The 26,000-nt window shown below is 48.1% G+C and overlaps 2 protein-coding genes across 4 annotated transcripts in view; both read right to left on the bottom strand.

Annotated features, from left to right (window-relative positions):
* PPA1 (inorganic pyrophosphatase 1) overlaps positions 1–26,000 on the bottom strand; it is a 295,326-nt gene that overhangs the window by 89,883 nt on the left and 179,443 nt on the right. The window lies entirely within an intron of this gene.
* LRRC20 (leucine rich repeat containing 20) overlaps positions 6,004–26,000 on the bottom strand; it is a 93,093-nt gene continuing 73,096 nt past the window's right edge. For all 3 annotated transcript variants that reach the window (XM_053586456.1, XM_053586458.1, XM_053586457.1), the window contains one exon: positions 6,004–7,959. In XM_053586456.1, the coding sequence (XP_053442431.1) occupies positions 7,805–7,959 (155 nt within the window). In that variant the 3' untranslated portion in view covers positions 6,004–7,804. The remainder of the gene's footprint in view (positions 7,960–26,000) is intronic.

Below are 26,000 nucleotides of genomic sequence, written 5' to 3'. Positions count from 1 at the left end.
TTCTCATGCCCTGCAGAACACCCTGTCCTAGCATCCTTCCTGGTCTCAGGCTCTTAGTGGGTGGAGATGGAACACACAGGTCTCTGCTGGCCTCACAAACACACTCCCTATCCTTTGAGCAGAGGCATGTTCTGAGATGCTTAGGAGAGTTGGTAGGTGCCCAGGGGAAGGGTTGGCATGAAGCCAGAGTGTCCTGCGGGATCCTTCCCCCCATGGTAGGGAAGCCAGGCATCTCCAATAGGAGATTTGGTCTCTCTCTCTCTGGGTGGAAGTGCACATGGGCCTTTGGGACAAGAAGGGCCATTGGGTTGCCCGTCATTTTGAAAATAACCCACAGGTGAGGGGAGCATGTCTTGGAGTGGTGGGACTATATTCCCCTGGGAACCAGACCCCAGCACACAGCCTGCGTTTTTGGCATGGTTGTTAGTGGTTGTTGGAGAGGAAAGGCTGTTCCCTTGAACAGCAAAGCCAGGGGAGCTGCAGAGTGGCTGAGGCAGACAGGAGCTGAGTCCCTGCCTTTGAGAACCAGCAAACATCGTCCTTCTCCTTAACTAGCCTCTGAAGAGAATTTCCTTCAAAATGTTTTATAATGTTTATTAGTCAGCTGTCCCCAGGGAAGTGCGTCAGAGTTGTTATCTGCATTTATAAATGACAAGTGAGGGTTTGAATGGCTGATTCACTTCCACAGCACAGTCAGGGAAGCAGGGCCAAGGCAAAGGCTGGGAGTGCTGAGTAGAGAAGCTCCCAAGGTTCCTGTGGCCCAGGACCCCATCAGGGCCACAGGGAGAGCCCCAGATGGGAAGCCAGGCAGCTTAGACCTTGGTCTGGGCTCTACTACCTATTCTCTGCACATCCTTGAGTGAGTCACTGAACATGCCCTTTGGAACACCCTGGAACACTGCCTTGGGGACTTGGTGTTCCCATCTGAAAAGTGGGAGAGGTTTGGACCAGAAGAACTTTCTCGCTCTACCCTCTCCTCCAGAGAGCCAGATGTGAGAATAGAATGGGGCTGGATGCCCCGAAGAACTACAGCTATCTGGCTGGGTTCCGCACCCTGGGTGGGGCAGGTGAGAGCTTCTGGGGTGAGCACTGGGTCTGGAAGGATTCCGGCCCCCGGGCCAGGAGAAACATCTCTAGAGAAGGTGGTGAGGACTCTTGGGAAAATCTGGACAGCTCTCTGGGCCAGGTGGGGGTAGCCCAGAGGCCTAAACCAGCTTAAATGGGGCCTTCTCTACACCATTCCTTGGGCCCTGGACTCCGATTCTAAGAGGCATGGGCTCTGGTCAAAAGGCCTGGATTGAGTCCAGGTTGCCCCGCCCCTGCCCAACTATCTGATCTTGGCCAGGTTGTCCTCTCCAAGCCTCAGTTTCTTCATCTATGTAATTGAAATAGCTGCCTCCCCTGCTGCTGCAGGGATTAAATGAGATGGTAAGTGGAAAGTACTTAGCGAACTCACAGACACATAGCTGCTAGCACGTATTTCTATTTTAGCTGCTTCTCACCTCCTGTACTCATTTTGCACTTCCGTTTTTTCCCTTTCCCCTCAAGTTTCCTCTAGCAAAAACACAGAGCATCTGGCTGGGCGCCTGTAGCTCAGAGGCTAGGGTGCCAGCCACATACACCAGTGGAGCCAGAGGGTTACCCCAAACCTTGGAAAAGTTACCAGCATGATAACTGCATGCAGGAAGCACTGCCTGCCTGTGAGAGTGTGCCATTGTCATTTTGTTAGTTCCTCTTAATTCAGAGCATGGATTCTGTGAAGCTGCTTGTTAACTTATAGATTTGTTTCCAATAAGAAAAAAAAAATATGGCTCAGTGAGCAGGGCGCCAGCCCCATATACCGAGGGTGGCGGGTTCAAACCCAGCCCCGGCCAAACTGCAACAACAACAAAAAAATAGCCGGGCGTTGTGGCGGGCGCCTGTAGTCCCAGCTACTCGGGAGGCTGAGGCAGGAGAATCACCTAAGCCCAGGAGTTGGAGGTTGCTGTGAGCTGTGTGACGCCACGGCACTCTACCGAGGGCCATAAAGTGAGACTCTCTCTGCCTCTACAAAAAAAAAAAAAAAGAAAAAAAAAAGTTGACTGTTTATTGGCCAGCAAGACATTCATGGCCACAAACCACATGGGGATTGAAATGCAGTTTCTGATTCAGTAGGTCTGGGAGAGACCCAGACTCTACACTTCTAATACACCCCCAGGTACTATTGATCGATCATCTGAGAACCACACTTTGAGTAGCAAGAGCCTGGTCTAATCCCTCAACTTTTTCTCTAAGAATCCACTTCAAAATCCTGATGGGGGTTGAAATAATTACAGCCTGGTGGGTTTTTAGGCAAGTGCAGGCTGGTGGGCAGGGTTGGAGACTGCCCATCCTTGCTTAGGTCAAGCATGCTAGTTTCTGTTCACTCCACATAGGAAAATCTCCAGCCACAATACCATGGCTTGTGAGGGTCTGTAAAAACCAAAGTGAGGAAAACTTCCTACTGTTATTCACTCTCATGGAAGCAAACTTTCCTGGTGGGAAACACAGGTATTTAATATAGGACCTGAACTTGGGCTGGTAGGTGACATCAGACAGCAATTTTCTCACAAGTAAAGGTCCCCAAGCATCAGTGTGTATCAACCATTTATCTGTTTAGTCACTCAGTAAATATACACATGCCAGGCATTGCTCTAGGGGAAACAGCAGAGACCAAGACAAAGATCCCTCCTTCGTGGAAAGTTTATTCTGGCTGGAGTAGACAGATAAGTAGTAATAGATATAACAAGTGTTGATAGAATATATTAGATGAAAAGCAACTGTGGATAAAAGAAAAAGCTGAGATTAAGTGGGGTGGGTATAATGGAGCAGTAGGGTGGTTAGAGTAGGCATTGATTTGAGCAGACTTGATGGAAATAAGGGAGTCAGTCAGAGGAGTATGAGAGTCGGGGCAGAAAATGCAAAGGTGCTGAGGGATGAGCACACTTGGGCTGTGGAGGAACAGCTGGAATCCAGTGTGTCTGGAGTGTGAAAGACACCAGAGAAGTTACAGACAGCAGAGAGCAGATGACATGAGGCCTTCAAGACCACTGTAAGGCCTTGGCTTCCACATTGGAGGAAATGAACGCCATTGCTGGACTTAGAACAGAAGACTGACCTAGGATTTAAAAGGATCCTCTGGGTGCTGGTTGCAGGATAAATAGGGACTCTTTAAGGTGCAGAGGTATGGGCCCTAATTCCAGAGTCTGGCTTACTAGGGCCTCAGGCAGGCCTGGGAATCTGCATCTTTAAACGCCCCATGATTCATTCTCTTACAAATGGTTTATAGATACATCACTACCTCTTGCACAACTCCAGGGGGCCCAGTCTCGTTTTCCATCTGAGATGCACTATGAATGACACTCCTGAAGTCCTGGTCGAGGCAATCCTACAAAGTCCACTTTTCCAGTGCTTCCCACCTACAGGAAGAGGGTGCCAGGTGCCTCTGCTGGTGTGAATTTGAATGTACATACATAAAACTGCAGAGGCCCCAGGTGGCTCCTGGCCAGGGCCTTGAACTCTTCACCATCCCGCGTCATTAGTCTTCCTCCAAGGCCTGCAGTGGAGCCTTTGTAAACTCCTGAACTTGGAAGATGGGAGTGCTTGGAAAGCTGTCAGTCTTCTCCCCTGTGAGACCGAATGTCCCATGGGTGTGCAGGTATGCTGCAGGGGTGTGAGGCATGAGCTCTACGTTGCCCTGAGGAGGCAAGGCTTCTAAAGCTTGTGGCGGGCGTAAGGAAATGTGAGAGGAAGCTCTTGGTGTGGGAAACGGGCACGATGCTGATGTACTTACCCACATCATCTGTTGTTAAGCCTATGGCATCCGGGTAGGCCGTGTTAGCACCCATTTTATAGATGAGGAAAGTAAAGGCTCAGAGAGGCCTTTTCACAGGAATATGATAGAAGGACATCGACCACTTCTGTGTAAGCCAGACTCCTCCAGTCCTGGGGCTCATGGCAAAGACCCGAGGCTTGTAGCAGCAAAGCAGCCCAGTAGAAACAAAGCCCAACCATGCTCCTTCCAAGTCATGTGCTAACCTCTTAACCCTCTTTCCTCATCCATAAAGTGAGCACCAAGAGGTCTGTTGCTAATAATAAATGAGAAAACAGACCAGTGCCTGCCCAGTGCCAATGAACACCAGGAGGTCCATGAGCACTCTTGCTTGGACCTAATGCAGTTAGTCTCTTTTCTGAGGGATGGACCTGGCCTGCTTAGCCCTGGGACACATAGGGCATGGCCTGACTGCTCACAAGCCCAGGGTCTTTTCCTGCCCAGAAGCCCCGAGTTACACCCTTTTTCCCAGGCCCACCCTTCCTGGCCATGGCTTCTCACCCAGGGCTCTATTATTTTAGGACAGCTGCCAACTCTTGCCATGCCAAGAACTGCTCCCCGGTCCCCAAGGCTGGCTATCTGAGAAGGGACAGGCACATTTCTTGTAAAGGGTAGCTCCAAGCCAGGGCTGTGGAGTCCAACATGGTATTTGGGGGAGAATCCCAGTCAAAGCTCTCTAGCCTCACACACCTCACTACAATAGGGTCATTATTCCACCGTCTTCTCCAATGTAACTGTACTATTCAGGAAACTTTTTCCAGGAAGTAAAAGTTGTGAATAATTTGATAGTTCATTCCAGGAGCTTTCTGAAAGAATCATTTAAAGTAACATCAAACCACTCAACTCTTAATTGCATCAAAAGGAAGTTGCCACCCAAGACTCTTGAACTCTTTGTCTCATTTCTCCTTTGCTGTGTCCACTGATCCTAAATCATGTCATGATCTTTACCCAGTCCTAATCATTTGGCTTATTCCCCTGAAAGCCTCACCTAAAACCAGACTCTGAACTTTCCTCACTTCCTGACTGCCCTGTTGAGGTGGAGCTCTCCCTCCCGGCAGGAAGAGCAGATCAGCTTATCTGAGCAGCATGTTGATCTGGCGGACTGTGGGGAGCCAACAACCAATAGGAAACTACACGGGGTTGATTCTTTCAGAAAGCTCCTAGAATTAACTATAAAGTTATATACAACTTTTATTTGCACAGTGAGGGGGCAGGAGGAGAGTCCTCTCTCTGCCCTTTGGGCTGGAGGAGAGCAGCACCCCGAGTCTACGCTGATCCATAAGGAAAGTTAGAGACAACAGCAGAGCCCTCAGAAGCTGAAAAATAGTGACCAAACAAATGAGTTCTGGAAAGCCCTTGGGAAGCTCCCGGTGCAGCCTCTTCATTTTACAGATGGGAAATAAAGCCTGCAGAGGGAAAGAGATTTGTCCAAATCACAAAGCTAGCTAGGCTTGTTATGGGGATTAAATGAATTAATAACTGTAATGGGCTTAGACACTTCCTGTCTAAGCACATGATCCACTAAGCTCTGTATGTGTTTGTTAAATAAAAAAATGTACCATCTGACCTAAGATTCAAGGCAAACTTAACCTGGTTTCTCATTTAAAAAACGAAACTCTGTATAAATAAAAAAAAAATAAAATAATAAAAATAAAAAAATAAGAAATGAAACTCAACTTTAACCTTAAACCCCAAAACAGTGGTTCTCTGATTTGATTTCAGCATGTACCAGAACCACCTGAGGGCTTGATAAAACAGAGGGCTGGGCCCCACTCCAGTTTCTGATCCTGCATATCTGGGATGGAGCCAAGAACATGCATTTCTAGCCAGCTACCTGGTGCTGATGCTGCCATGGACTCAGGAACAAATTACTAAGGGCGTAACTTTTGGCACCAGGAAGGGGAACTTCAGAGACAGTGGGCCTCCTCCCCCTTCCCCAGGTATATAGTCACCTCCTGCCCTGCGGCATGGACCAGTAAGGTTGCTCTGATTCTGTGCTCACCTGTGGCTAACCCAAGTATCACCCAGTCTAGCTTTCTTTACTTCGTGCTTTTAACAAGAGGGCAGTCCTTCCTGCATGTAGGCTAGTTTGACATCCAGGTTACAGGTCTGAACAGTGAAAATGAATCAAATACCAAGCAGGCAGATGAAACCAATACATTCTTTATTGCAGACTGAAGCTAAAAGGCCCACTCACACAGTGAGCTCTGATTCGGGAGCTTTTCTGACTGCCCACGCTTTCCCAGAGAGGCAAGGGAGAACTCTCCAAGCAGAGTAGAACACTTCTGGAAGCACTTGGGTCAGCAGGCAGCTAACTTGGCATGCAGGGGTTAACCAGAAAGGCAGAGTCCAGAGGGCCAGGCACACCCAAACCTCATCTCCTTGTGACTGCGGGTTACTCCCTTCCTTGGGAGTGTCACACAGACTCTGGAAAGATCTAAGAAGCCAATGATCTCCCATAGGTGGGTTAGGGAGAAGGCTGACCACAACTCCCTGGAGGTGGCAGGCAAGAACTGATAGAACCTTCACCTCTACTCCAAGGACATGCCCAGGGTCATCCCTACACTCTTGCTTCCCAAACTATAAAGTGCTTGCAGGAGTCATCTAGGGGTCTTAATAAAATGCAGGGTCTGAGTTGGTAGGTCTGTGTGGTGCTTGAGACTCTGCATTTCTAACACACTCTCAGGTGACGCTGCAGCTGCTGCTCCCCAGACCACACCTGGGGCTGTGAGGCGCTGGCCATACTTTGCCTTTGTGCATGTCAGAAAAGTATGTGTCTTTCTTACAAGGAGAAACTCCACACCAGGACACAGGGTGGGTGGGCCAGCCCAGCCTGCAGATCAGCCCCTACTTGCTCCCAATGTCCACGGCTAGACTCAGTATCCATGGAGATCCTGTCAGGAGTCTTGACCTCCTGATCCTGAACACCCTTTTCCTAGAGTTTGACCAACCAGGCCTGAGGAAATCAACATAGTCAGCAATGTCTCCCTTGGGGCACAGAGCCCTCAGTGGCAGGCCAACAATGGCCCAACCTGTCAGCTCCTCACCAAGAGACAGGAGACCCAGGCAGGGGTAAGGGGTTACTGTGCTGAGTGGTGGTCTCAGCTCTGAATAGCCTAACTCTAGGAGCGGTAAAGTGGCCACTGGTCCACAGGACATAGGATTTGGTTGGCCAGACTTTGCCCCAAGTCCTGGGGCTTCAGGTAACTCTAGAGACCAAGACAAAGGTGTAGACCAGGTGGGGCCTGGGGCACTCTGAGTGTGTTTGCTCCACAGAGGAGGACACGGTGGGGGGGGGGGGTATGTGTGTGTGAGAGGTCAGGGTTCTCCAAACCACAGGTGTTACCAGGAAGCAAGAGCCCCAGCCCTCTCCTGGTAGGGGACTGAGCACCCTGCCAGGCCAGGGACCCCCAGAGCTGAGGATGGGGCCCTGTGAAGGGTCTCCTCTGGGTTGGGTCTCAGGAAGCAATAAATAGATGGAAGTTGTCTTCTACTCCTCTCAGAGCAGCGACTGGTTCTCAGGACTAGAAACAAGGCCCCAAACCCACAGGGGCCCAGAAAATGCTCAGCAATGCTCATCTGACGGCTCAGAGGTACCCAATGATTTGGAGGTAACTTGGAGGCATATACTGCCTAAACAACCTCTAAGGAGCCTTTCTCCAAGTAACAAGGCTCAGAGAGGGCAGGGGATCTGCCCACGTCTGCACAGCAGCTGCGAGTGCCCAAATCCAGGCTGTAGCCCCCGTCTTGCCTCCTCCCTCGGGCGTTCCAAGTCCACTACTGCTGTAAGCTGTCTATCCTGGTCCGGCTGCACCCATGCCCACCACACGCTGTACAGCCCACCCGCTCCCTACCCCCCAAGCTTGGCCTCCCATGGGCCCATGGGCCCCCCTCCCCTTAGGGTGCCAGGCCAGTGGCCTCTGTCCCTTGCTGGGTGGGCATGAGAAAGGTGGCCTACGGTGGGGAGGCCTGTGCGCCCTCCGGAGACATGAGCATGTCAAACTTGATGAGTGGTGGGGCGATGACGCGCACCTCGGCGTTGAGCGGGTTGAAGCGGAGGTTGATGCTGCGCAAGGCCGGCATGGCAGCCAGCTTCTCCACAGGCACATCTGTTGGGGACAGAGGGGACAGTTTAGAGGGGCTAGCGTTCTGAGCAGGCAAAGAAGGATGGTGGGCCAGGAAGCCTTTGAGCACACGGTGGTGAGGAGCAGCTTTCCCACACCCACTGCAGGGGGGCTCAGCTCCTGGTGCTCAGCCCTGCACCAGGGGTGACCGTGGCCACCAGGATATTACCATGACATAGAGGAAAAACATCCTAAAAAATAAGGACCAGACTTTTCAAGACGTTAAACATAAGATTGCTACATAACTCAGTAATTTTACTCAGAGGCAGAACTGAAAGAATTAAAAACAGGGCGGCACCTGTGGCTCAGTGAGTAGGGCGCCGGCCCCATATGCGGAGGGTTCATACCCAGCCCCGGCCAAACTGCAACCAAAAAATAGCCGGGCGTTGTGCCGGGCGCCTGTAGTCCCAGCTGCTCGGGAGGCTGAGGGCAAGAGAATCGCTTAAGCCCAAGAGTTAGAGGTTGCTATGAGCCATGCGATGCCACAGCACTCACCCGAGGGCCATAAAGTGAGACTCTGTCTCTACAAAAAAAAAAAAAAAAAAGAATTAAAAACAGGTATTCCAACAAATATTTTCATGTGAACATTCACAGCAGCTAACTGTCCATCAGCGGATTACTGGATAAACAAAATGTGGTGTGAACACACCAGGGAACATTATGCAGCCTTCAAAAGAAACGAACTCCTGATACATGGCTACATCATGGATGAACCTTGAAAACAGTGTGCTAATAAAAGGCAGGCACAAAATGACAAACATGATTCCACTCACATGAGAAATCTAGAGTCGCCAAATTCATGGAAAACAGAAAGTAGAAGAGACGTTACTGGGGGTGGGGGAGGAGGAGCAGGAGTTACCACTTAATAGTTACAGTTTCTGTTGGGGTGGTGAAAATTGTGAAAATAGTAGTGATGGTTGCAAAACATTGCTGAATGTAATTAAAGCCATTGGGGATATGCTTAAAAATGTTTAAAATGGTGTGCTCCCACCTAATGGACACAACATAAGGGTATAAGGCACATCTCTCCGGTGCGGGACACAACCACAACAGGGACCTTACCTAACAAATGCAAACATCGCCACCTAATCAATTGTAGCCTCGTATTAATCTGAAAATTTAAAAAAAGTTCAAAATGGCAAATTGTTATGTATATTTTATCACAACTTAACGTTTTAATAATATGCCAAAACCCACTAAATTGTACATCTTAAATGAGTGAATTATATAGTATGTGAATTAGATCTCAGTAAAGCTATTAAACCCTAAAGAATATTACATGCACGAATTTAAGAATATTCTTGCTGCCTTTTTTTTTTTTTTTGTCTAACACCTTAGCTAGGCTGCGGTAGTGGCAGTTCCTCTCTGAGCTTCGCAATGCCTCCCAAGGACGATAAGAAGAAGAAAGATTAGCCGGGCATTGTGGCGGGCGCCTGTAGTCCCAGCTACTTGGGAGACTGAGGCAAGAGAATCGCGTAAGCCCAAGGGTTAAGAGTTGGAGGTTGCTGTGAGCCATGTGACATCATGGCACTCTACTCAAGGGCGGTACAGTGAGACTCTGTCTCTACAAAAAAAAAAAAAAAGAAGAAAGATGCCAGAAAGTCGGCCAAGAAAGACAAAGACTGAGGGAACAAATCTGGGGACAAGGCCAAAAAGAAAAAGTGGTCCAAAGGCAAAGTTCAGGACAAGCTCAACAACCTAGTCTTGTTTGACAAAGCTATGATGACAAACTCTGTACGGAAGTTCCCAACTATAAGCTTATCATCCCAGTTGTGGTCTCTCAGAGACTGAAGATTCAAGGTTCCCTGGCCAGGGCAGCCCTTCAGGAGCTCCTTAGTAAAGGACTTATCAAACTGGTTTCAAAGCACAGAGCTCAAGTAATTTACAGCAGAAATGCCAAGGGTGGAGATGCCCCAGCTGCTGGTGAAGATGCATGAACAGGGTCCAAGCAACCATATATTTGGAAAAATAAAACTTTATTGAACAACAAAAAAAGACTATTCTTGTTGAAAGAGAGAAGACTGCATATAGTAATCTATGAAAATTCTTCTTCTGCTCTTTTTCTATTTCTTTTTTTCTTTTGAGTTTTTTTCATCCACAGGACTCTGCTTGATATGGAGGTTCTTCTTAACTGTGGGAATGCCACCCTTCATCACATCATCTGGTCCATTATGGCCCTGAAGAGTCCCTAAGAAGGAGGAGTGACCATCCTGGGTCTAGCTAAGGGAGGTGACTTAAAATTTGAATTTATCAGGACTCCAATAATGTGTCCTTCCTGCATCACCCCATAAGAGCTATCTGGGGAAGTTCCAGAATATATATATATTTTTTTATTATTAAATCATAGCTGTGTACATTAATGCGATCATGGGGCACCATACACTGGTTTTATAGACCGTCTGACACATTTTCATCACACTGGTTAACATAGTCTTCCTGGCATTTTCTTAGTTATTGTGTTAAGACATTTATATTCTACATTTACTAAATTTCACATGTACCCTTGTAAGATGCACCGTTCCAGAATATTTTAATTTGGATCATCAACCAGAGATCGAATGTTACCTAGAACCAAAACAAGCTTTTCCCTTGTTATGGCTCTAGTTTCTAAAATGTAATGTGTAAAATTTGCAAATCGATTTCAAATCATCATCTACTTCTCTTATATAATGATCCTAGGACATTTCCCAAAACTTGGCAAAAATGTCGCATTGTAACATATACAAGATAATGATCTACTAATTAATTCAAGGTCAATATTCTGAGTTATAAATGAAAAGGCAGTGTAGCCTAGCTTCATAGATACAGAACTTCACAGACACCTATACTGAAGGCCCAGCTTTACCACCTACTAACTTTTATTGCTTCCCTGTACTTTAGTTTCCTAATTTTAAAAATGGTAATAATGAATCCCTCCTCAAACAGGTAGTGTGAGAACTAAATTGGGGAGTGACTGCTTAATGGGTATGAGTTCTCTTTTTGGGTAGCGAAAAATATTTTGGAACTAGAGATGACGGTTGTACAATGTTATGAATGCATGAAATGCCACTCAATGTACATTTTAAGTGTTTAAGTGGTTCATTTCATGTTATGTGAATTTCACCTCAGTTTTTCTTTTTTTTAAAGGACCAGAACAAGGCAGCCACTAGCTATATTTGTTTTTTTTTTTTTGTAGAGACAGAGTCTCACTTTATGGCCCTCGGTAGAGTGCCGTGGCCTCACACAGCTCACAGCAACCTCCAACTCCTGGGCTTAAGCGATTCTCTTGCCTCAGCCTCCCGAGCAGCTGGGACTACAGGCGCCGGCCACAACGCCCAGCTATTTTTTGGTTGCAGTTCAGCCGGGGCGGGGTTTGAACCCGCCACCCTCGGTATATGGGGCCAGTGCCCTACCGACTGAGCCACAGGCGCCGCCCGCCACTAGCTATATTAACACTTGCTAACACTTTAGTTCCCCCCACCTCATCTTTAGGATCACTCAAGTCTTCATTCAGTTCAGTTCCCAGGTCTGCCATGTGACAGTCGCATGGCCAAAAGCAAATTACTAAATTCATCTCAGGATAATAATAATATTATAGTATATACCTCATGGGATTTTTTCAGGACAAATAAGACAAACTAAGTACTCCACACAATATTCAATGAATGTTAGATATCATCATCAAAGGAACGCAAGGCCCAGACAAATCAAGTAACTTGCCTAAGGTGACAAGCTTTTGGTAAGCTGACTCCAAGCTTGAATCCAATTCTCAAAAAGGCTGTAGGAGTTCAGGGGAGGGAGTGGCCAGGCCAGGCTCAGAGGTGGCAGGGCTTGAAGGACAGACAGCATTGGAATGACAGGGAGCTTGTGGTTGGAGAGAGACAGAGCCAAAGATTAGGGGCCTGAGTGTGGCAGGCGGGCTGGAAGGCTGGGGGATCTTGAGGCTTCCAGGTCCAGATCTCACGGCCCAGACCCACAGGTAGTTTGGAACTGTAAGGACTGTGGGACCTCTCAGCCCAGAGAGCCAGGCACTCCCATCTGTTCTCAGGGAACCCTGAGGGATAACTTAGATCTGCTTTTGTGCATCTTTGTGCAAGTTACCAGTAATCAAACTTTCCATGACTCAGTTTCCATGTCTGTGAAATGGGGGTTGTCGCAGCACCAATCCAAGGGGGTTGTTATAAGGATTAGACAAGAAAGTATGAGGCTCTCAGAACAGTGACTGGATAGTAGGTCCCTGATGATCTGGAGGGAATGCTACAATGCATAGCCCCATGGTTGGGCTGCCCTTGAGGCAAGCTCTGTCCAGCTGAGGCTCTTTCTGTGTTCCCTCTGCCTGCATCTCACTCTGTGAGCAGCCAGATCCCCAATAACCTCCCACCTTCGCCCAGGGCAGCGCCAGGGCTTCCCCACTGAGTCCTGAACAACCTCAGGATGACAGTGATGGCAAGAACCAGCTCCTGTCCTCACCTGGGCATTGTGTGCTGGCCAGAGCTGAGGGGTTTTTTGTGGTAAGTTGTTTTTAATTTTGGACCATGGTGGTTAGTGTTATACCCATATTTTTGAATTAGGTAAACGGTATTGTGCTATAGACCTCATTCCATTTCAATATTTTTTCATTAAGCACCCCCAAAATCCTTTTTGTTTTTTTACATTTATATTTAATTGTGAGAAATACACATATAATTTACCATCCTAGCCATTTTATGTGTATAGTTCAGTAGTGTCAAGTACATTCTCATCATGTGTAACCAATCTCCAGATCGCTATCTTACAAAACGGAAACTCTGTACCCATTTAAACAGAAACCCTCTCTCTCCTCTCCCTCTCAGCTCCTGGAGGCTACCGCTTTGCTTTCTGTCTCTGTGAATTTGACTAGTCTAGATACCTCACATAAGTGGAATCATACAGTATTTGTGTATGATTTTGTGACTGGTTTATTTCACTGAGCACAATGTCCCCAAGGTTCATCCATTTTGTAGTAGGTGTCAGAATTTCTTTTCTTTTTAAGGCTGAATAATGTTCTGTTGTACGGATACCCCACATTTTTATTCATCATCCATCTGTTGGGGGACACTTGGGCTGCTTGTACCTCTTAGCTATCAGGAATAGTGCTGCTATGAACATGGGTGTACAAATATTTCTTTAATACCCTGCTTTCCATTTGTTTGGATAACAGGTTCAAACTTGTCCCCAGGTTTGTTTGTACCTATCTTGTTTGTAGTTGGAACAGGTACATTTACCTATTACCTGTAATAGCCTCCATTTGTAAGTATGAGTCATGCATCAGTCAGATGTATGTAACTCAGGGACTTACTGTTATAGCCTCCATTTGTAAGTGTGAGTTATATATAAGTCAGATGTTTGTAACTTGGGGACTGCCTATATATGTATGTAGACATGGAATTTCTGGATCATGTGGTAGTTCTATGTTTAATTTTTAAAACAACAGCCATACCATGTCCTTAGTGGCCGTATCTTTTCTTTTTATGTTCCCACCAACTATGCATAAGAGTTCCAACTTTTCCACATCTTCGCTAAAACTTGTTTTCTGGCTTTCTTTTTTTTTTTAATAGTAGCCATCCTAGTGGGTGTGGGATAATATCAATATTTCTCTGTGGTTTCAATTTGTATTTACCTAGTGATTAGTGATGTTGAGCATCTTTTCATATACTTGTTGGATAAAAACTTTTAATTTGAGATACACATACATTGCTTAAAGTGCAGGTAGGCAGACTGCTTGATTTTCTCCATATACATACAGAAATGTATATGGAGAAATAAGATATAAAACATTCTGAGAACTCCCACAAGGTTCTAAACTCCAGTTTAGAGCCCATAATTTTCATCCCCATTAATTTGGCTTATTCCTGAACTTTGTATAATTGGAACCACACAGTATGGGTCTGGCTTTCATTCACATATCTTCAGACTTTTAGTTTTAAAAAGTCTTAAATTTGCTTTTACTTGGAAAATTTGAACATTGTTTTCTTAAAGTTTCTTTTTCTCCCTTTTTATTTGGAAATAATTGCAAATTTACAGGATAGAAAAAACATCATATACCCTTTACTTACACTCACCAATTTTTTTTTTGTTGTTGTTGTTGCAGTTTGGCTGGGGCCAGTTTCGAACCCGCCACCCTAGGTATATGGGGCTGGCGCCCCACCCACTGAGCCACAGGCACCGCCCACATTTACCAATTATGACATTTTATCTTATTTGTGCATACATGCATCCCTCCCCTGTCCCATAGCTTTCTCAACATTTGAGGGTAATATCATGGCCTTTTACCCCTACTTCAGTGTGTATTTCCTAAGAACAGGGACATTCTTACACAGTCACAATTCAGCTATGGATTGTGTACATTGACGGTGATAGAGGACCTATCTGACACAGGGCCCAGACATGGTTCCCTGTGGCCGGGTGATATAATATCCTCTATGGCACTTCCTCCTCCAGGACCAGAGGAGGGGTTGCATTTACTCATGTCTCTCTTTTTTTTTGAATTTTTAAAATTACTGCTTTATTAGGGGCAGGACACAAGTGTAGGAAGGACTTTACCGTAAATACAATCAGTGTAACCTAATTCTTTGTCCCCTCAATGAATCCCAAACAATAAAAAAAGAGACACCCCCCCAAAAATAAAATAAAATTGTTGCTTTAGGGTGGCGCCTGTGGCTCCGTTGGTAAGGCGCTGGCCCCATATACCGAGGGTGACGTGTTCAAACCCGGCCCCGGCCAAACTGCAACCAAAAAATAGCCGGGCATTGTGGCGGGCACCTGTAGTCCCAGCTGCTCGGGAGGCTGAGGCAAGAGAATCGCTTAAGCCCAGGAGTTGGAGGTTGCTGTGAGCTGTGTGAGGCCACGGCACTCTACCAAGGGCCATAAAGTGAGGCTCTGTCTCTATAAAAAAAAAAAAATTGTTGCTTTAATGGTTAAAAGTTAAACTTGATAAAAAGTTGATTTTTATTTCTAATAATAGTCTCATTTAAAATTTGTTATTTTTTAAAAAAATAAAAATTATCTTTTAAAAAATTAACATGCATCAATCTTTTTGTTATGTACAGTTTAGTGAGTTGTAACATATGTATATACGCAAGAGACTGAGGTGGCCAGCAGTGGTGGCTCATGCCTGTATACTCGTGTCTCTTTAAGCTCCTTTATTTATTCATTTTTTCTTTCTTTTTTTTTTTTTTTTGTAGAGACAGAGTCTCACTGTACCGCCCTCAGGTAGAGTGCCGTGGCGTCACACGGCTCACAGCAACCTCTTAACTCTTGGGCTTACGCGATTCTCTTGCCTCAGCCTCCTGAGCAGCTGGGACTACAGGCGCTCGCCACAACGCCCGGCTATTTTTGGTTGCAGTTTGGCCGGGGCTGGGTTTGAACCCGCCACCCTCGGCATATTGGGCTGGTGCCCTACTCACTGAGCCACATATTTATTCATTTTTTCAAGACAGAGTCTTGCTCTGTCACTCAGGCTAGAGTGCCGTGGTGTCACATACCTCACAGCAACCTCAAATTCCCAGGCTCAAGTGATCCTCCTATTTAAGCCTCTCAAGCGGCTGGAACTGAAAGAAAATATTACCATGAGAATGTGACCACCTCTCACTCCCTACCATAGGAATGTGACCACCTCTCACTCCCTACCATAGGAATGTGACCTTTTGTAACTGTTCCAGAAGATAGCTCCCCGAGCTAAAGCTTATGTTTATTGTTAAAGACAAATATTTGACTGTTGATCTTATCTGAAGACAGTTGAATAATGAACCAGAGTTCTTCTTATCTGGTTAGAGCCCCAGCTATGTCTACTCCCTCTTACTTTATGATTAGAGCCCCTGCCATGTCTGCTATTCCCGCCTACTTTGTAGTTTTTGCCTTTATAAGCTTGTAAAAACTGCTGTGCGGGGCTTGACTCCTCGGCTTCTAAAAGAGTTGTGGGTCAAGCCCCGGCATGCAGGAATAAAAATCCTCTTGCGTTTTTGCATCAAGCAACGTCTCTTGCAGTTGATTGGGGTGGTCAGAGCTCCGGGCAGAGTGGGGGGTTCTGCCCCAAGTCCTTCAGAACTACAGGTACCTACCACAATGCCTGGCTAGTTTTTCTATTTTTAGTAGAGAAGTGGTCTCGATCTTGTTCAGGCTGATCTCAAACTCCTGAGTTCAAGACATCCTCCTGGCGGCACCCATAGATCAGTCAGTAGGGTGCCAGCCATCTACACGGAGGCTGGAGGGTTCGAGCCCAGCCCAGGCCTCTAAACAATAATGACCAAACTGCAACCAAAAAATAGCCAGGCATTGTGGCGGGCGCCTGTAGTCCCAGCTGCTTGGGAGGCTGAGGCAAGAGAATTGCTTAAGCCCAAGAGTTGGAGGTTGCTGTGAGCTGTGACATCACAGCACTCTACTGAGGGAGACACAGCAAAACTGTCTCAAAAAAAAAAAAAAGAGATCCTCCTGTCTTTGCCTTCCAGGGTGCTAGGATTACAGGCATGAGCCCTGCACCAGGCCTAAACTGGTGGCACTTTTATACCACTCTGGTTCCTGTTTATGTTCCTGGATATTCGAGTGGTTTCCAACGTTTCACTATTTCAGATAATGAGAGGCTTTGTGTCTATGAGGTGTTCTAGGGCTACTTCCATTTCTTTCATCCTATGACTGTAGAATATAGGATGTGAGGTTCTAGAATACCTTTAGAAATCCAAACATGCCTTTATCTTTTCCATGATCCCCAAGTATACAATGGTCCCGGGGGTGGCAGGGGAGGTAGGCTTCTCTTACAAGTCCTCATGTCTTGGGTGGTAACTAAAGCCAAAGACTCAGTGGTCCACAGGAGGGAAGGACCCCAAACAGGATTAAACACATGCCCGGTCTTGCCCTCCTTCCACTGCAGACAGCCATCCTGGATTCCCACCTATGTCTTCAGGGAGTTTAGAGTAATCAATAGCAGAATCAGAGTGGACAGTGTTTATAGAAAATTACTTCTCCAACATCAGCTTTGCCTGGTCTCACTAATCATTAGTATTGACTGGGAAACTTGTTTCATGTCAGTGGGAGTAGCTGAGAAACAAGATAATTCAAAATAATTGCTGCAGAGTGCTATGCTCCATCCCTGTGGCACACGTGGTCCAGAAGGACACCAAGAGGATGAGGAGTCTGGGCCCAGGGAAGTATCAGACCAGCTGGCCTCTGATTCAGCATTGCTTGAGAACCCAGTCAGGGCCTCATATCTCAGCCTCAAGGCAGTTCCTGGTGCCTGGAGACCAAAACAACTAAGATCAAGGATGCCCTGTGATGCTGTGCTGAGCTCACGCTCCCACTTAAAATGCCACAAGAGACAAACAAGCAAACTATGGTAACCTGGAGGGGATAGGGAACTGTGCCTGCAGAAAGAACACTCTGCTCTGTCCAGAACCACACACAGGCACCGGCACCGTCTCTGAGACCACTCCCAGCTGGGAGGAGCCAGTGGCTGAGGCTCCTCTGGCAGGGTGGGGCTGTAGACCCAGCCCACGGGGAGCAAGAAGCATACCGCAGGTCCTTGACGTCCTGCCAGCCCAGTCCCAGCCCTCAGGAAAAGCTGGGTGGGGCAGAGAGTTCTGAGTCCACGCCTGATGAAGGGCCACTTGGGAGTGTGGCCATGGCCAAAGACCCAGACCTAAGAGGCCCTAATTTTGGCCCTTCTCTTTAAAGCCATGTAGCCTCAGGCCGGGTCTTTAGCTTCTCTGAACTTTAACCTCTAAAGACAGCCCTCTGCTCCATGGTCTGTGAGATGGGACCTCGAGTACTCTCCAAGGTGGAAGGGGTTACTGAGGCACAGAAAGTGTGGCAGGCATCTCCCTGGAGAGGATGGGAAGCCAGAGGGTTTTAAGAATCTACTAAAGAACCTGCAGACACTCCCTCTCCCCTCTTTTAAGTTTGAGCTGCAAGGGAAAAAAAAAAAAAAAAACAAAGAAGAAAAGCCCTGGCTACAATTTCCTTTGCTGTGCCCTCAGGCTGGCCAGCAAAGGCCCACTCACCACAACCTCTCCTTCCAAAGCCTTTTGCATCCACATGTGACATGCAATCAAAGCAGCTCATGATCCTCCTCAGAAATGACAAGGTCTTATTGCTGGCAGCTCTGGAGACAGCCAAATAAGCCACTCAAGTCACCTGGCCCACACCTGGGCATTTATCTCCTCCCTCCTGCTCTCCCAGCACTCTCAGCCTCTTTACATTGCTCCAACTGCTTTGGTGAAATGCTCTGGGGAGGGCCTCAGAAAAGAATGGCAATTTCATTGTCACCTTTCAAGTGTCTACGCCCCCACCCTGGAGCTAGTGCTGTGCTTGTTGTCTAAACACCCTACGGGGGATCAGAGCAGCTTCATCTGCTGTGTGTCAGGACTGCAGGGTGCCAGGGTTGAGAAGGACCCCTCTTCTGAGGCTTGCCCTGGGGGTCAGGGGCGGGGGTAGCTCCTTTATAAATCCTTCTTCCATGCTGGGACCTTAAAGTAGCTGGTAACAACTGTACAAATCCTGTTGAGTATCATTGTCAGAGAAGTAAGGCTTCCCTCACAACTGCAAAAAGAACAGCTCCCAAGGTGAGACTGAGTTAGGTGAGGCACAGCCCAGGGAAACCAGTTCCTGGGAAACAAAAGGGGTAAAGATGAGGTGTAATGGGGTGGGGGCTCAGGCCAGCCCCTTCCCACTTATGCTAGCATGCCTGGCATAAACTTACTCTTTGGGACTGGCCTGTTGTTTTGCTTTCTATGTGTTCTCAGCTGCCTTTGGCTTATTGTTAAAGTTTCTTCTGAAAATTCCAGGGGAGTAGGCTGTGCTACGGGAGAAACCAGGAAAGGGGCTTTTGTGGCACCAGGGCAGCAGAGCACCAAATGCAGGGTCCAGGGCATGGCAGGGAACAGGGCACAGCAGGGCCGAGGGAAAGATGCACATTTACGAAGCTCACCTCTGCCACCCTCCTGGCAACTGTCAGCTCTCATGGCTGGGCTTGCTGATCTTCTTGTCCTGGTGTAGCTACTTAACTCACATGTGCATACATACACTGCACACGTTGGCTGGGGACTGGAGTGTGGTTACAGCCCTCCCTTCCTCAAGGCCGGTTCATACATGCTTCCATCTAGAAAGGAGGTGCTAGGAACTTGTGCCGGGGGCAGAAGGGCGCTTGTAGATGGAGAGATCTGGCCTAGCTCAGTGGTTCTGCCTGCCTGCACACTGAAGCCACCTGGAGGAAAAAAATCATGAAGCCTGAATCCTACCATCAGAGATTGTGATTTAATTGGCCTGGGGTGTTGTCTCCACAAGAGGTTCTAAAAGCTTGCTGGATGATATGAAGGTACAGCTAATTTGAGCACCACTGATCTTCCTGGTGAGGGTTAATGAGAGAATCTAGTGAAGATCCTCAGGTGGCACTTCCATCGTGAGGCTGCCTCCCTGCCTCACTGTGTGTGCCACAGCTGGCAGGAGTAAGGCCGACTGCCTACCCTGCCTAGGGAAACCTGCCTCATTAGCACACCCTCTTCTCTCCTCCCCAAGGGAGTTTTCTTCCAACCAAAGTTACCCTGTGGTTTTCTATCTCCCTATAGCCATATGCAAAAATCTCTTCTCCCTAGGCAAAGCACGGCCCCTAATATCTAGGGCTCTGTAGCAAGACTGCCTGAATTAGAATCCTGGCTCTGCCCAGATGTGTGACCTTGGCCAAGTTATTTCACCTCTCTACGTCTTCGTTTTCTCGCCTGGGAAGAATAAGACATGTAGTACCTGTTTCGTAAAGCTGTCATGAGGATCAAACAAGGGCATCGTTGAACAGTGCTTAGAGAAGGGCAGGAAATGAATGGCACTGAATGTAGCTAGGGAGCCCCACTGTGCCAGAAGCCCTGTGAAAGCAGGGAGCAAGCTATGTTCATCTTTGCGTCTCCAGCTCTGTGCCTGGCACAGAGTAAGTTACTCAGTTTAAAACAACAACTGGTGGGTGAATGATTGTTCCCCAAATGCTCAAATCCATGTCTACATCACCACAGCCTCTGATTCCCTGATTAAAGCATCCCTGCAGGGTTGGAGGATCCAAAGCATGGGGCAGCTCTCCAGCACCCTGGACAGAGACAGGACCAGGAGGTAGTGGAGACTGGCGGTGAACAAAGCATAGGAACTTTTTATTGCATTTTAAAAGAGGGTTATCCCAGTGCCAAAAGTATCCTGGAAAACTGGAGGTTCTGGTTCATCAAGGCTTCACCGCACAGTGGTTGGCACAGAAAATGCCATGTGGGCAGAGACCAACTGTGTAGAAGCTCTTTTGTCCACAGACCTGGCTGGCCAGATCCCTGCAGGTGGACACACATAGGGAAGGGCTGCAGACAGGAGCTTCCCACCCTGGGAGCTGGGGGCCATGTCTAATTTTCACTAATTGCTGCTGACACCGGTTCACTCCCAATTTCTCCTTCATGTGGCTGGATAGTTGGAAAGCACTCCCGGCACAGTTTGTCTCACGATCGCTCCCCCAAGTACTTACTAGCACAGTCGATGCCTGTGGGCACAACTAGGAGCTCTGCAGGTCTACTGGGCAAGAGCGCGAGGTGCACACAGGCAGCTACCACCTCGAAGGGCAAGTCGTCCTTCCCTGGGTCTCATGACACTTATAAAGCAGAGGTCAGGGGAAGGCTTAGACTCTGGAAAGCTGGCTGTGCTCAGGGAGAGAATCTATACCCCATCCTCAGGGAGAGGCCAATTCCATTTGCCCACAGATGGGCTTGGAGGCCCAGATCCAGAAGCAGGAGAGAAGTGCCCGGGAGTTGACTGTGTCCTCTGACATGTGCCAGTCAAGAGAGTCCCTACCTAGTCAAATCCTTGCCAGGCTTGAGAGCCGAGCATCATGATCACTCCCTTTTCTGGATACCAGGTGGCCATCTTGAATCCCTTTTACAGATGTGGTGAGGAAGGGAGGGAGACAGGGAAGGAGGAAGGACCTCTGCCTCCCCAGCATGGTCAGTCCCTTGCAGCCAGCCTGCCATTCTGTACTGCTCAATGACTGGGCTTATCTTTTTCTTTCTTTTTTTTTTTTTTTTTTTTTTGGTTGCAGCTCAGCCGGGGCCGGGTTTGAACTAGCAACCCTTGGTATATGGGGCCGGCTGGGCTTATCTTTTGATGCTACACCGTGAGGATATAGACAAGGACTACTCTTCCAAATTTTCAGGTGAAGACACTGAATCTCTGCTCCGATCTCACACAGAGAGTAAGAGGTAAAGCTGGCTCTCAAACACAGCTTCAGCCACCTTACCCAGTGTCCTTGTCACCATCCTTAAAGTGGCAAGTAGGAAATTCCTCAATTTCCAATTACCTCCTCAGCAAGCAGAAATTATTTGGCCCCCCTCTGTGAGTCAGAATGGGACCCAAGAGTGACAGAACAGCATGCTTCCTGGGGTAGGGAGAGGGGCCAGGGAAGGCATCACAACCCTGGTGCGTGCTGGCCTCTCAGAATCCTCTAGGACAACTGTGGCAAACTTTCCCTGGCCAGCTGACATCTGTCCTGGACCCTGAGACCTACCGGTTAGCCTCTGTCCAACCCCAGACACTAACCCACTCTGTCCTGGTAAATGCAGTCAGCAGGGCAAGGAGCAAGGTGAGTCTGAGCAGGCAGCGTGTGGCCAGCGAGGGGATCACAGTGTACCTGCCTCCAGCCCCAATTCCAGTGGGTGGAACTGTCCTCCCACTCTGCAGACTTGCAGATATGAGGTGGCCTGCTCCCACTAATGACCTGCGTGGGGCTTCAGACCTTTGCCTTTTCTGCTACAAAACCCTGAGCAGTCAAGGTAAGGGAAGGAGAACAGGCAGGAGTCCAATGTGGAAAGTGGTCAGGGTTGAGTGAAGTTCGATTTGGGGGCGCTTTACCTCCCTGGGGTCCACGAACCATCAGGAGAGGAACAGAAGCAGGCAAAAGAGGAACGGGCCCTGACTTCTGTCTCTGTTATCACCATGGGGGTCTGACTCGCTCTCTGTGCCATGCAGAGAGAAGATAGGCAGGCAGCCCCGGGGGAAACACTGAAAGTCTTTTGTGCGCATGGTTCAGACTGCCTCATGGGCCAGGGGGAAGTTCTGAGGACAGCTGGTGCTGACAGAAAAATGCACCCTCTGGCAAATTGGGAGATCTGAAGCTTTCCACTATATCACTGTCAGGCCTGGCAGGAGGCCAGCCTTTTGGGTCCAGAGCATTTGTTTGGGCCAATATTCCCTACTTCCTGCTGACCCCATCCTACTGATAGAGATGGGCCTGCAGGGTGGGCAGCAGGCTGGACCTCACAGAGCCCTTGAGGCCTTGAGGGCTCGCTTTAATGTGAGATCTCCCTAGGAGGGGGTCCATCCTGCAAGGCCTGGCATCTTTAACCGACCAAGCAATGCAAAGTGGAAAATGGTGCAGCTAGGAAGATGAGACCAGTCAGATTTCTTTTTCTTTTTCTTTTTTTTTTTTTATTTGAGACCAGTCAGATTTCAAACATGCCTTTTGCAGCTCTGAGCTGAGGCTGCTGAGATCAGTGGCTGATGCTAGAGGATAATAAGGGCACCATTTGCTAATCCACACGTCTATTAGACCAGCCTCACCTCCACCCTAGTCCCCAAAGGAGACTGGCAGCCTTGTAGGGAAAAGGGAAGGAGGGCAAAAGATCAGCTTCTCTACTTTGACCTGTCTTGCTTTTGCCCATAACTTCCTTATAAAATATCAGCTACCACAGTAGCTGCGTAGTGTGAATCTTCCAGGGAACTTTCCCTATAACTATAGGACTCTGGCGAGGGCTGAGTGAGGCCAGGGTGGTAAAGCCTATGCCCTTGCAATCCACTAACTCAATGTGGCAAATAGTTGCTGAGTACCCACCAGGCATGTGGCATCCTTCACCTGCTTCTCCCTGCAGCCACAGAAGCTCTAACCCAAGAGGCATGGGACAGGACCCTGGGATCTGCATTTTTAACCAGCACTCTGGTAACACTGGGATGCAGGCTCTGAGGAGCATACCCCCAGGGACTTCTGTGCTTGGGAGGAGCAGTTGTGCTTGGGAGGACAGTGAGGCCAGCTCTGAGATAGTACCCGGTGCTTTAGGACAAGGCCCTAAGCCAGATCTTCTCGGGCTATGCTGTGTAGTAAGTCTTCACTAACCATTGTTCACTGGTCCTCAGATCCTGTGACTTTACATGAACAAAAATCAAGTTAAGGGCGGCGCCTGTGGCTCAGCGGAGTAGGGCACTGGCCCCATATGCCAGAGGTGGCAGTTTCAAACCCAGCCCCAGCCAAAAACTGCAAAAAAGAAAGAAAAAAAATCTGGCAAAAATCAAGTTAACTAAAAGCTAACTGATATAAACAAGTTCAGTTCCTACAGCTATAGTATGTCATTTCATTTGAAGTGGCAGTTCCCAAGAACCTGCTCATTGAGGACTTACTGCACCAACAAATCCCCCAGGGATATTGCCCAGGCGCAGATTCTGATTGGGAGGTAAGATGTGAAGCCTGAGGTTCTGCATTTCTAGCAGTGCCTGGGGGTGCCCATGCTGCAGGTCTATGGGTGAGACTTTGAGAACTGAGAGCCTAGGCAGAGATGCTCAAACTTCAGTGTGCATCCCAACACCTGCCCTCCCCTGGAAGGATCCAGTAGGTCTGGGTGGGGACTGAGAATGCGCATTTCCAACCAGTTCTCCAGTGATACTGCTACTGCTGGTCCTGGGATCACACTTGGAGAAATACAGGAGAAATATCTACAGTGAGAAGTAAAATAGGACAAAGATGGAAGTAAATAAATGCAGCCCAGAGCATCCTTATGTAAGGTAGATGCTTCTCCTGTTAAAAGCGCTGATGTTCCATTTATTAAATTCTTTTTGGTTTTCTGAGACAGAGTCTCAAGCTGTCACCCTGGGTAGAGTGCTGTGGTGTCACAGCCCACAGCAACCTCCAATTCTCGGACTAAGTGATCCTCTTGCCTCAGTTTTTCTATTTTTAGTAGAGAAGGGGTCTCACTTTTGCTCAGGCTGATTTCAAACTCGTGAGCTCAAGCAATCCACCCACCTCGGCCTCCCAGAGTACTAGGTTTATAGGCATGAGCCACAGTGCCTGGCCCATGTTTATTAAATCCTTAACAAGGACTTGTTTTCCTATAATCTCTTGCTCTTTCTGGAACAGTGGGTACACAGAAAAAAAAAAAAAAGAACCCAGAGAACTGGGGGTTATAGAAAGTTAAATTCTAGCTTAACTGAAATAGTCTCCTGCTTAGCAAATGAAGACTCCCAAATACATGATTTTCTCTTCACCCCCACATGTTCCAAGACTGAATTGCTATGTGGCATCTTGTGGCCTTTATGCAGTTCCTGCCCCCCACCTTCAAGCTGTGTGTGTTGGCTACTGGGGTGAGCAAGCTGACTTTCTCATCTTCACAAGATGGGTGACCTGGCCTGTCCCCCTGTCACTGCTCAGTCAGACTAAACGCCCCCACCTCCTCCTCCTGGGAACCCCTTCCCACAAAGACACATGGCCAGCCTCCCTCTGCCTGGGAGTCCTCTCCCTGGCACCCCGGGTCACACCTGACCTTCCCTACATCTGCGGCCATGTCCTGCTTAGCTGTCTAGTATTCACTTATGTGAACACCTGTAAGCATCTTGAGGTCAGGACCTGCACCTTGTTCATCTTTGTGGCCTCTGCTTCTCCAGAGACCATATTTCCCCAGGAAGTCTGGTTTATGAATACTTAAAAATTTCCATGTACCACTTTCTGATTTGGAAAATATAGGAACCCATTTGCATTCTGGAAACTTGTAATGACTGTTGTCTGAACAAATATTCTAAGCTACAAACCCTTTCCTCCCTCTCGAGAGTGCTCACAGCAAACAACTGTGCCTGGCAGCCAGTCCCTGAGGACCCAGGAAGCCCCTAGAAAGCTGCCAGGGAGCAGCCGCAGCAGACAAGAGGCTCTTTGATGTTCTCTGCTTCCTGTTCTCTCAGGTGGGCCAGGACTTGCAGACCCAGGGGATCTGGCCACGCACAAGCAGAGAGTACAAGACACGAGGAAGGACTTCCAGACCAAGATCTCAGGCTGTGTAAGGCCAGGGAGAGGGGTGGCATATGAGGAAGGCAGGCTGCATAATGTGATAGGGGCATGAGTTGCCAGGGACAGACTCCCATAGCTCCGCAGGACAACTCTGAGGAGTGGCTTTCCATATTTCTTCATTGTGACCCACAGTTAGAAAAAGCTTTTCATCATAAGCCAGGATATACACCTGTGCGTGCACATAATAAAACTGAAATCAAGTCATGAACTAGTAATTACCATGCTATGTGTGATATACTGTGACATTTTCTATTCTACTCTATTAAAAAATTGCTGGTCACAACCCACTAATTTGACTTCACGATTCACTAGCTGGTCATAACCTGCAACTGGAAACAATCCGTCCTATCATGTCTGAGTTATTTCAGAGGAGCTTTGAGGCTTTGGAACTCCCCCTCTCAGCAGTACCCCCAACCAACTGAGCACTTGCTGTGTGTAAGATACCAGGCTGGATGCTAGGAGGGGCGTGGAGCAGGTGGCTCTTGAGGGAAGCAGATGTGGAGACCACCCTGGGAGACAGAGAAAGGTCACAGACATAGATGGGAGGGGTGTGTGCCCAAGGTGGCAATAACAAAGGCAGCCTCTCACACACAGATGTGAGACCTGAGGGTAGTCAGCCACCAGTGAGCTCCAAGGATAGGCACACCCACCTCCCAGTGGTTGGCATCAGACAGAAGTGTCCCTGTCCTTTGCAGCCAACATGCCCTGTTGGGTCCAAGCTTCTCTCCTCCACAGAATGGCACCATCTCTCCTCCTCTCCCCACAGGACGGCACAGAGGGCAGAGGAAGTTCAGGTAGCAGCAGTATGTGGAGAGGGTGACCAAGTTGGTCCTAACAGCTGCCAGGATGCTGAGAGCCTCCAGCCCTGCCTGGGGCCAGGCCAGAGGTATCCTTCTGGAGGTCCCTTTAGGGTGGGTGTCCTTCTCAGAGCTGCCTGTTCTCCACTTACTGCTTAAAGCTTTAGGGCAATTCATGCATTTCA

The sequence above is a fragment of the Nycticebus coucang genome, chromosome 3, assembly GCF_027406575.1.
Source record: "Nycticebus coucang isolate mNycCou1 chromosome 3, mNycCou1.pri, whole genome shotgun sequence".
Taxonomy (NCBI): domain Eukaryota; kingdom Metazoa; phylum Chordata; class Mammalia; order Primates; family Lorisidae; genus Nycticebus; species Nycticebus coucang.
This window is presented reverse-complemented; position numbering and strand designations above follow the sequence as displayed.